Genomic DNA, 13,325 nt, shown 5'->3' on the forward strand with positions numbered 1-13,325 from the left:
TGTTCAATAATTCTGATTTGGAAAGATTTAAGTGGAAATTGGACAATTGCCCATATGTTTGTAACTCTTTTAAAAGTGCAGGGACAGAAGTGTTTGGGTTCGACAACGTAAATATGTCATCTGCATATAACGCCTGCTTATACTCATTCTCCCCTACTCTTATTCCCTCTACGTTAATATTTTCCCTAATCTTCTGTGCAAGGGTTTCAATAGTTAAGGCAAAAAGGAGTGGTGACAGAGGGAATCCCTGCCTCGTACCGTTGACAATTTTGAACGTTTCTGATAAAGTGCCATTAACTCTAACGCTTGCATTTGGATTGGAGTACAGCGCGAATGTCATATTTACAAATGCGTTACCAAAATTCATTGCCTCCATGACCTGACGCAGGAACACCCAATCGACCCGGTCAAAGGCCTTCTCTGCGTCGGTTGAAAGCAAGACCATAGGCAATGCCTGTGAGCGGGCATGCTGGACCAATTGCACCACCTTACAGGTGTTGTCCCTGGCCTCTCTGCCTGGCACAAAGCCCACCTGGTCTGTTGAGATCAGGCCAGGCAAGTACTTGTTTAATCGGTTAGTAAGAATCTTGGCCAGTATCTTGATATCCAAATTCCACAGTGATATGGGTCTAAAGTTTTCTGTTACCGTGGGTGCTTTACCAGGTTTGGGAAGGACCGTGATATGGGCCTCTAGCATGGCGGGACTAAGACAGGGATTCTCTATTAAATTATTAAAAAGTTGCAGCATTATTGGTGCTAGTGACCCAAAGAAGGTCTTATAATATTTTGGGGTCAAGCCATCCGGTCCCGGGCTCTTGCCAATTGGCAGATCTGCAATAGCCTTCTTTAGCTCCTCGCACGTTATCGGAGCGTCTAACTTGCCAGCATCCTCATTATCTAGTTTCGGCAGACTAAGTGTGGTCAAGTACCTGTCTATGGCCTGTATCTTCTCTACCGTATGTGACTGTGATTCTGCTTCTGTATTAAGATTATATAACTTGGTGTAGTATGTATTAAAAGCCTTAGCAATCCCTTTGTTGCATTTTAACAGTGAACCGTCCGCAGCCTTAATATAGTGTATATGTGCTTTAAGTTGTTGCCTCTGCAACGACCGAGCTAACAATTTTCCGGGTTTATGTCCCCCTTCATAGTAATTTTGCTTAACCGAGAGCATCTTACGTCGATATGCCTCCATGAGGTGCTGCCTGAGATCTATTCTGCTCTGCGTAAGTGCTTTAGCCACTTTGTTTTTATATGCTACACACACCAATATTGTTCCCCCTTTGGCACATTTTGGACAAATGTCCCCGTAGTTACAGTAACCAGTAAACTCATACCAAGTTCCCTTAACATCTCTTGTCATTTGGTTACACCTTTCTTACTCTACATACTTCATGACACACACCATTAAAATAGTATCGTGGAACGTGAGGGGGTATCACCTTCCCAGCCACTTACAGCATTATTTTCTAAACTATTAAACACTTGCATTCGGACATAACAATGCTACCGTAAACCAACCTGACCGCAATTGAACACGAAAACTAGAGGTGAATAACTGGCGCTTAATGAATAGCTAGGATTACACTACCTACGGTGGAAATTGAATCAATACCTATATAGTAAATATCTGTGATCAAATACAACTCGTATTACAAAAATAACATAAATGTGAATTAACCTAGAAATGACAAGTGCACTTGCTACTTAGTGTCAATCCTTAAAATGCAAATAATGAAACTCTGTGGTCTAATCCGTGCTGTGGTGTGTGCTAGAATCTAACAATAGCCTCAACTAGTATTATGATGCAGGCCAAAGGATACAGTGTGTAAAAGATTAATCAAAATACAAAAGAAGTGTTATAGCGGTCTGCTAAGTGAAACAATAATAAAATCTGTTATAGTGTATAGGTTCCAGTATATGCAAATAAATCTCTCTGACTATAGTTGAAAAATATATATATATATTTAATATTAAACATTAATATAAAAATGTAGCTGACTGTTATAAAATAAAAAACACACACTAGGGACGTCTCCCTTAAGTGTAGTAGGCAAGAAACAAATATTGGCTCCAAATAGAATGAATATATCACACAGATGTCTGATATAACAAAGTTCCTGTATGATGGGAAAGTCACAGTTTTATAACTAGTAAGGTACCTTACTGGACTCGGAGTTATGGGAGCTGGCAGCTCGACCATATGTTGATTCCTAATGCTTTCTTCTGCGTCTGTGTCTTACGGGGTATTTCGCGGCTAAACAACAAACCGCCCGCTTTCGTAATGATTGGCGGTTTGGGCCACACACCCTTTCTTTGATAGGCCGGATGGATCCTCTTACTGAGTGTGTGTGACGGTACCTCTGATGATAGGTGTAGCAGTCCGGTCAATGTCACAACGTCACAAGGTGCCTGTGACCCTTAAATACGGTGGAAGTGTTCCTTAAAAACTGCACTCCATGCAGTATTAGCAGCAAAATAGGACAACTAATATTGGCGCTGATCAGATCCCTGGTCCTCAAGTGGTAGTAGGCTTTGTTCGTCCACAAGAGGGGGCTGGATCGCAGCTGTTAGTGTCGTATAAGTCTCGTAGTGTCCCAATATTAAAAACAAAATCACTGGAGTAAATTCTACGCGTTTCACCCCAGGAGGGCTTTATCAAGATACTCCAGGTATATTACACACACCTTTTAAAGGTGCTCCTTAGATCTCATTGGCCAGTAGATAACCAATCTTATTGGAGCCAATAAACACCACCTCTTTCTTCTTAAAGGTGGAAATTCGTAAATCTGTACACTTACATACGCTTATATACAAACATTTAGGAGTGTTCCCGCTCCGTGATTCACAGTCTCTAACCCTGACGTCACCACGCTCCAGTTTAGAGACTGTGAATCACGGAGCGGGAACACTCCTAAATGTTTGTATATAAGCGTATGTAAGTGTACAGATTTACGAATTTCCACCTTTAAGAAGAAAGAGGTGGTGTTTATTGGCTCCAATAAGATTGGTTATCTACTGGCCAATGAGATCTAAGGAGCACCTTTAAAAGGTGTGTGTAATATACCTGGAGTATCTTGATAAAGCCCTCCTGGGGTGAAACGCGTAGAATTTACTCCAGTGATTTTGTTTTTAATATTGGGACACTACGAGACTTATACGACACTAACAGCTGCGATCCAGCCCCCTCTTGTGGACGAACAAAGCCTACTACCACTTGAGGACCAGGGATCTGATCAGCGCCAATATTAGTTGTCCTATTTTGCTGCTAATACTGCATGGAGTGCAGTTTTTAAGGAACACTTCCACCGTATTTAAGGGTCACAGGCACCTTGTGACGTTGTGACATTGACCGGACTGCTACACCTATCATCAGAGGTACCGTCACACACACTCAGTAAGAGGATCCATCCGGCCTATCAAAGAAAGGGTGTGTGGCCCAAACCGCCAATCATTACGAAAGCGGGCGGTTTGTTGTTTAGCCGCGAAATACCCCGTAAGACACAGACGCCGAAGAAAGCATTAGGAATCAACATATGGTCGAGCTGCCAGCTCCCATAACTCCGAGTCCAGTAAGGTACCTTACTAGTTATAAAACTGTGACTTTCCCATCATACAGGAACTTTGTTATATCAGACATCTGTGTGATATATTCATTCTATTTGGAGCCAATATTTGTTTCTTGCCTACTACACTTAAGGGAGACGTCCCTAGTGTGTGTTTTTTATTTTATAACAGTCAGCTACATTTTTATATTAATGTTTAATATTAAATATATATATATATTTTTCAACTATAGTCAGAGAGATTTATTTGCATATACTGGAACCTATACACTATAACAGATTTTATTATTGTTTCACTTAGCAGACCGCTATAACACTTCTTTTGTATTTTGATTAATCTTTTACACACTGTATCCTTTGGCCTGCATCATAATACTAGTTGAGGCTATTGTTAGATTCTAGCACACACCACAGCACGGATTAGACCACAGAGTTTCATTATTTGCATTTTAAGGATTGACACTAAGTAGCAAGTGCACTTGTCATTTCTAGGTTAATTCACATTTATGTTATTTTTGTAATACGAGTTGTATTTGATCACAGATATTTACTATATAGGTATTGATTCAATTTCCACCGTAGGTAGTGTAATCCTAGCTATTCATTTAGCGCCAGTTATTCACCTCTAGTTTTCTTTATTAACTTTAATTCAAACTACTAAGGAGGAGTAGTTTTTATAACTAGGCTTTTAGGATTACAGTTAGCGCCAACCCTTACTCTAACCACGCAATTGAACACGAGAAATTAAAATTAGATGGGTTGGTCACATATTGTACACACCCACAGAGGGTAGACAATGTGGCGTTGCCATTCTGATTAAGAAAGGTCTCCCTGTCTAAATATCGGCTTCTGAGATTCACCCAAAGGGCAGATATATAGTAGCCGCTTTACAAATAGCAGACCGATCTTACACTCTTTGTAACATTTACGGACTGAATAAACCACTCCCAAAGTTTTGGCATTCTGTCAAACCAATCTTACTTACCCATGCTGACTCCCCTTTGATACTTGGAGGAGACTTTAGCCCACGCCCTACCTCTTGACCGGCAGCTCGATACAATATTGAAGTCACATAAAAGGGTATATACAAAGGGACATAAGTGGAAACTGTTATCATTAGTAACTTTAAAAGCATTCTTGGCATAACAGACATATGGAGGCTCCGACACCCGAGCCAGCATTATTTTATTTGCTTATCCAAAGCTTATTCCTCTTACACAGACTATTTTCTGTGCTCTTCTCAACCTCAAATTGATATTACACCAATAACCGTCACAGTACCTTAAATTCCCAACATAGTGACAACCCTAATATATTTCAGTACGCATCTAAATCAGTTCTGCGAGGACAGATTACAACGTTTATTGCCCACTATAATTCTAAATGAAAAATGGCAAACGGCACTGCGACTTCTGACCTGACTGCTGCTTATGAAGAATATTTAAAACTTCTTTTCTGTATCCAAAAGATGCAAATATTATGAATTTAAAAAGGCCAGGGATACTCTGCTGCATCAACAAGACGCTTTTAATCAGGAAAAGGGGGTCTGTTTTACTGATTCAGTAATTTAACTGGCAAATTGCTAGCTAACACGGTTGAGAATGTGACTCCCAGATCCCTGGTAGCAGCAATATCCTCTAATAATGTCTTACACACAAATATTACCGATGATATGCAGGAATTTGTGATATTTTATAGTACGTTTTACACAAATCAAAAGATCAATCCCAGCGATAAAAATGATTTCTGGGCTGAAATATAAAATTCCACTTTGTCCTCAGATCAACTGGATATGGATATATTGATGCAAATTACATGTATATGGATATATTGATACAAATTACATGTATATGGATATATTGATACAAATTACATGTATATGGATATGGATATATTGATACAAATTACATGTATATGGATATATTGATACAAATTACATGTATATGGATATATTGATACAAATTACATGTATATGGATATATTGATACAAATTACATGTATATGGATATATTGATACAAATTACATGTATATGGATATGGATATATTGATACAAATTACATGTATATGGATATATATATATATTGATACAAATTACATGTATATGGATATATTGATACAAATTACATGTATATGGATATATTGATACAAATTACAAGTATATGGATATGGATATATTGATACAAATTACATGTATATGGATATATTGATACAAATTACATGTATATGGATATGGATATATTGATACAAATTACATGTATATGGATATATTGATACAAATTACATGTATATGGATATATTGATACAAATTACATGTATATGGATATATATATATATTGATACAAATTACATGTATATGGATATATTGATACAAATTACATGTATATGGATATGGATATATTGATACAAATTACATGTATATGGATATATTGATACAAATTACATGTATATGGATATGGATATATTGATACAAATTACATGTATATGGATATATTGATACAAATTACATGTATATGGATATGGATATATTGATACAAATTACATGTATATGGATATATTGATACAAATTACATGTATATGGATATATTGATACAAATTACATGTATATGGATATGGATATATTGATACAAATTACATGTATATGGATATATATATATATTGATACAAATTACATGTATATGGATATATTGATACAAATTACATGTATATGGATATATTGATACAAATTACATGTATATGGATATATTGATACAAATTACATGTATATGGATATATTGATACAAATTACATGTATATGGATATATTGATACAAATTACATGTATATGGATATGGATATATTGATACAAATTACATGTATATGGATATATTGATACAAATTACATGTATATGGATATGAATATATATTGATACAAATTACAGAAGTGCGGAAAGCGATACATGTAAGTAAGACAGGCAAGGCTGCAGGCCCAGATAAAATCCCCAGTGAATATTATAAAATCCTCCAGGAGGAAATCAGTCCTAGTCTAGCAACCTTGTATTGTGTGTACCTCAATGGCTCAATGCTACCTTCCCCAGACAGGGACCCTACTGTCTCTTAATCTTATCGTCCCTTATCTATATTGAACTAAGACTACATGTTATTGTAGCTGTTGTGCGTTCCTGGTAGAGCACTTCTCTTTCTTTATGCACTACAAGTTATTTACTTCGTTGTTAGCAAACAGATATGCTAAGGTAGCAGATATTATTCACAATGATCAAACAAGCTTTATAGGAAATCACTCTTGGGTTACGAATATTCGTTGAACGCGGGCAGTAATTTCTCATTATTTGCAGGCTTAAACGTGATTGTAAGACCGGGTCTATGTTGGACGCCTGTGTTCTTGCAAATGATGTGGAGAAAAAGTGTTCGACAGAGGGGAGTTGTGCCACTTGCTCACATTCCTGGGCTAATTTGGCATAACTGGTGATTTTCATAACCTTATGCAGACGTTCTATGCTAATCCACGTGCCTCTGTTCTGGTAAATGGTGAGGTTTTCTGTCCTTTTTCCCTAGAGAGGGGCACCCGGCAAGGCTGCCCACACTAGCCTCTATGCTTCAATGTGGCAATAGTTTGCATCACTCCCTACATGTAACCTACTTGAGTTTTGGTAAATAGATATAAAAGAGAGAACTTCACAAGGCTTAACTGAGGTGGGTAATTTTCTACCCAAAACACATTCCACCTAATTTTTCCAGATATGTTTCCATTTCTTATGTTTAATAATTAAGTTTAGGACAGATTTAAAAAGCAACAAAGGGTCTTTTGTACACACTTCATTTAATATTTTAATATTTTTGCTTTTTCTGAGATAGTGTTTGGCAGTAAAGTCCTACAGGCTGCAGTGTCTGGTAAATTGGTGCCTGCCTTGGACTTCACAACTTGAGTATTAGAGCTCAGGTGTAGTGGCTCGTGGGGTCTCACAACCTTAGGAAAGAAAACAAAATATATTCTTATCTGATTAATTAATTTCTTTCATGGTGGTGAGAGTCCACGAGGCCTGCCCACATTTATACTTTCTATTGGCGGCAGTTCCTTTTTTTGTCCTTTTCTTGCTGTACGTTAGACTGTGATAACAGAGAGATGGGAGGGATTAAAAGCTCTTGGTGTGTAGGGAATCTTTGCCTCCTCCTATTGACCAGGAGTTGAATATTAAGAGTAATGACTCGCCACCATGAAAGTAATTCATTTATCAGGTAAGCATAAGTTATATTTTCACCCTCTGTGTTGTGCAGTTCTCATGCATCATGATAATGTTGTAGTGTGAATTTGCTGAAAAAAACATAAAATGTGTGTGTGTTTCTACACTAGGGCTTAGATGTGAGCATCATCTAAAGACTCGAAAACAGCTCAGCACAGGAGGAAATGGCTCAGCAGTTAAAGAGTTAACGGACATTAGTCAATTCTTTATGAAATGATGCACTTCAATGTAAATGATCTGTATACAAAAATGTTTTACAAGCTCTTTATGTTAAGCCCTTTGTCATGGCCAGTTAGGTACAGATACAGACAAGCTCCTGCACATATCAGCCAATCGCTGTGCTTCATGCAAAAGTGTCAGGGTTGGGCATTACACAGAACATATCAGCCAATCACTGTGCTGTATTTAGCAGTGTCAGAGTTATGCATAACCCAGAACATAGCCAATCGCTATGCTGTATGTAGCAGTGTCATAGTTGTGCATTACACAGAACATAGCCAATCACTGTGCTGTATGTAGCAGTGTCAGGGTTGTTCAGAACATATCAGCCAATCACTGTGCTGTATGTAGCAGTGTTAGGGTTGTGCATAACACAGAACATATCAGCCAATCACTGTGCTGTATTTAGCAGTGTCAGGGTTGTGCATAACAGAACATATCAGCTAATCACTGTGCTGTATTTAGCAGTGTCAGGGTTGTGCATAACAGAACATATCAGCTAATCACTGTGCTGTATTTAGCAGTGTCAGGGTTGTGCATAACACAGAACATATCAGCTAATCGCTGTGCTGTATATAGCAGTGTCATAGTTGTGCATTACACAGAACATAGCCAATCACTGTGCTGTATGTAGCAGTGTCAGGGTTGTACAGAACATATCAGCCAATCACTGTGCTGTATGTAGCAGTGTCAGGGTTGTGCATAACACAGAACATATCAGCTAATCACTGTGCTGTATTTAGCAGTGTCAGTGTTGTGAATAACACAGAACATATCAGCTAATCACTGTGCTGTATGTAGCCGTGTTAGGGTTGTACAGAACATATCAGCCAATCGCTAAGTTTACAGATTGTACATGGAATGAGAGTTTGAGTTTCCTGTCCCTTTGACTACATTATAATGCTTATATAATTTGAGTGAGTTTTCCCATTTGAATGGTGGCTGTGTTGTTGGTTTGGGACAATTTGTAAAATAGAGTAAATTCCATATGAGAATCCCGATGCACTGGGGCCAGTGTCTTCAGTAGTTCCCCAGTCTGATAAAGCATAAACCTTTCCTATGAAGGAAACATAAATGCCTCTGGCTTTGTGTAAGCTTGTGCTTGTGTCACGCTCCCTAGAGACGTTGTACAACCTGCAGTAGCTACTGTAGGTTATTTGCAGCATTTTGCAGGAAACCTAGTTACAGGTGTTGCATTTTGTCCTCTCTAGGATGTGTGAGACAAGCGCTATCTTTACACAAAAGCAAGAGCCTTACTTCCTGCAGAGAACCTGTTATATAGCTATTTGCAACATGACGTTCCCAGCTGTATATATTTGGTAGCAGGTAGCAGTAACGATAACAACATATGTGAATTTTGTCATTTTCACCCAAAAGGCTTGTCGGATCCCTCATGCCCAGCCTATGGTAACATGACTGGTTTTGGGGACATGACTGGGTTTGGTAACATTCCTGTGTATGATGACATGACTGGGTTTGGTAACATTCCTTCCTATGATGACATGACTGGGTTTGGTAAGCATGACTGGGTTTGGTAACATTCCTTCCTATGATGACATGACTGGGTTTGGTAAGCATGACTGGGTTTGGTAACATTCCTTCCTATGATGACATGACTGGGTTTGGTAAGCATGACTGGGTTTGGTAACATTCCTGCCTATGATGACATGACTGGGTTTGGTAAGCATGACTGGGTTTGGTAACATTCCTTCTTATGATGACATGACTGGGTTTGGTAAGCATGACTGGGTTTGGTAACATTCCTTCCTATGATGACATGACTGGGTTTGGTAAGCATGACTGGGTTTGGTAACATTCCTGCCTATGATGACATGACTGGGTTTGGTAACATTCCTTCCTATGATGACATGACTGGGTTTGGTAACATTCCTTCCTATGATGACATGACTGGGTTTGGTAAGCATGACTGGGTTTGGTAACATTCCTGCCTATGATGACATGACTGGGTTTGGTAACATTCCTTCCTATGATGACATGACTGGGTTTGGTAACATTCCTGGCTGTGGTGACATGACTGATTTTTGTGACATGACTGGGTTTGGTAACATTCCTGGCTGTGGTGACATGACTGGTTTTGGTGAGGTGACTGGTTTTCGGACATTTACAGGCTGTGGTGACATGACTGGTTTGGTGACATGACTGGTTTTAGTGAAATTATTACCTTTGGTAACATTACAGGGTTTGGTGACATGACTGGTTTTAGTGAAATTATTACCTTTGGTGACATTACAGGGTTCGGTGACCTTACAGACTGTTGTGACATGATTGGTTTTGGTGACATGATTGGCTGTTGTCACGACTGGTTTTGGTGATATTATTGGCTGTAGTGACATGATTGGTTTTGGTGACATGACAGGCTGAGGTGTCATGGCTGGTTAAGGTGACACTTGTCGCTTATCATTACTGCTCACTGCTGCTTATCCTCTTGTAGGTTCGTGGTCTCGTGCATCCCAAGCTGGTTCTGGGGCCCTGTAGTGACGTTAGAGGACTGTCTGGCTGCCTTTTTTGCTGCTGATGAGTTAAAAGGTGAGAGATTGAGACAGTGAAATTCTTCTGTAAACTATTATATACATTCAGTTACATACTAGTAATACACAGTGTGTTATATACAGGATAAACATGTGTATAGAACAAAAATAGAGAAACAAGAGCGCTAAAAGCTAAAGGTGGATACAGATATTATTGTGTCCAGACCAAAGTAGTAAATGCAGATTGTTCAGTATTAATAACTGGTATATACCTATAATAACAGCATATATTACCATAGGATATAGAAAAAAATGGAAAAGATAATATAGTATATCAAAAGTGACTTGTGCCAAACAATTTTAATTACACATAAACCAACACAAATAATAGACACTATGAATAATAGTTAAAAACGGACGTCTCCGTTAACTTAAAAATAGGTTGCCACCAAATCAAAAATCTGTAAAAACAAGACTGTGATCCGTTGACTTTGTATGTTCAAATAACGTACTGTTTATATAGATACAAAGTTCCGCAAAGTAAATTGCTTGCTAGCAAACGTAGGCTTACCCACAGGCTGTGTTCACTCTGTGTCCTCCGTGAGTGAGATTACAGCCGTGATGGGATGACATCACTTTTGTAGGCGCTGTCTCAGATCGGCCGTCTGATTGGTCCTGGTTGTGATCAGCATGAAACACTGATGAATAGAATCGTAGATGTAAAGTATCTGCCCTTAGGTGCCGACAGCACGCAGAATACTTATAGGGACACTCTGTTAGGACTTCTCAACCAATTCAGAGAGTGCCAGTAAAAGAGGATACTTCTTGTTATAGAATCGGCTTGGCTTGTTAGCAATTATCCCAATCTGTATTTTCCAAAGTTTGTGGTAGAAATCACACAGCGTTGTCCAAATGGGATATATATGTGTAGCTCCAGCAACTAACAAATAAACAGTCTCTCCAAGTTACAACACATCAACGCGTTTCTCCCTATGCAGGGCTTTTTCAAGATAAATTAGTTGTAACATGTGTGCCTTTTTGAAGATGTAGCTGACTCTTTATTGGTCAAATTTAATGTCTCTTTTTAGATAGTATGGATTTTAAGGTGGTATTGGCAAACCTCTGTATCTAGGCAACCAAAAGAGTGAATAAAAATATATCTCTACTCTTCAACACTAAAACTATATTTATATAGCTAAAAGGTTATAAAAATAATTTAATAATATTGAATACAGTACAGTGTAATATAAAATCATATAGCTATACATTACATTCTAAACAATTCTTTTAAAAGCATTTTTAATTTTAATTTTAAAATGTTATACAGATTAAAATCTGAGAAAACAGTTTAAGATACAGGTCTATGATTGCTAATAGTCTTAAAAAAGATGTTTTTAAAGGGATTAATTCAAGATTCGTGTAAATTGTTTAGATGATCAGTGTTAGTCTAATAAAAATGGGGAGATATCCAATTCTGAATTTAGGCCAGCCGGGAATAGGGTATCATATCTATAAATAAATTCAGCTTCTTTTAATTTTAGAAATTTTTCTATATTCCCCCCCCCCTCCAATTCTGTTTGACCTGTAGTATTCCCCAATATTTTAAATCATTTGTGTTACCACTGTGTATTGATTTAAAAAGTTTATAAAGATTGGTATCATCAGCTCCTTTCTCAATGCACAGGAGGTGCTCCCTTATCCTATCTCTAATCATTCTCTTAGTTTCGCCAAAATATAATAAATTACACAAACATTTCAAGACATAAATTGATTTAAAATATTGGGGAATACTACAGACCTACGTTTGCTAGCAAGCAATTTACTTAGCGGAACTTTGTATCTACATAAACAGTACGTTATTTGAACATACAAAGTCAACGGATCACAGTCTTGTTTTTACAGATTTTTGATATGGTGGCAACCTATTTTTAAGTTAACGGAGACGTCCGTTTTTAACTATTATTCATAGTGTCTATTATTTGTGTTGGTTTATGTGTAATTAAAATTGTTTGGCACAAGTCACTTTTGATATTCTATATTATCTTTTCCATTTTTTTCTATATCCTATGGTAATATATGCTGTTATTATAGGTATATACCAGTTATTAATACTGAAAAATCTGCATTTACTACTTTGGTCTGGACACAATAATATCTGTATCCACCTTTAGCTTTTAGCGCTCTTGTTTCTCTATTTTTGTTCTATTTGTTTGACCTATGTGAGGGACTCATAGGTTTTTTCAACAGCTTGGTGGTCTCACCCTGCGCTCATTATATCCCCCCCTTTTGATAAACATGTGTATAGCAGATCAGATAGTGACGCTCTTCTGTAAACTATTATATACATTCAGTTACACACTAGTAATACACAGTGTGTTATATACAGGATAAACATGTGTATAGCAGATCAGATAATGACGCTCTTCTGTAAACTATTATATACATTCAGTTACACACTAGTAATACACGGTGTTATATACAGGATAAACATGTGTATAGCAGATCAGATAATGACGCTCTTCTGTAAACTATTATATACATTCAGTTACACACTAGTAATACACAGTGTGTTATATACAGGATAAACATGTGTATTGCAGATCAGACAGTGACGCTCTTCTGTAAACTATTATATGCATTTAGTTACACACTAGTAATACACAGTGTGTTATATACAGGATAAACATGTGTATAGCAGATCAGACAGTGACACTTTCCTATAAACATAGTGGCCTCTTTGATGCTGGATTTGTACTTTTGTATATAGTTGCGGATTTCTAGTCCTAGTGAATAAAACTATGTGCTTGACTGCA

General features: G+C 37.6%; 1 protein-coding gene across 1 annotated transcript in view; it reads left to right on the forward strand.

The window, feature by feature from the left end:
* Nucleotides 1–13,325, forward strand: part of USP20 (ubiquitin specific peptidase 20) — a 213,834-nt gene that overhangs the window by 110,308 nt on the left and 90,201 nt on the right. The window contains exon 14 of the mRNA XM_053695835.1: nt 10,476–10,570. Coding sequence (XP_053551810.1) covers nt 10,476–10,570 — 95 coding nt within the window. The remainder of the gene's footprint in view (nt 1–10,475; nt 10,571–13,325) is intronic.

Source organism: Bombina bombina, chromosome 12 (genome assembly GCF_027579735.1).
Source record: "Bombina bombina isolate aBomBom1 chromosome 12, aBomBom1.pri, whole genome shotgun sequence".
Lineage (NCBI taxonomy): Eukaryota > Metazoa > Chordata > Amphibia > Anura > Bombinatoridae > Bombina > Bombina bombina.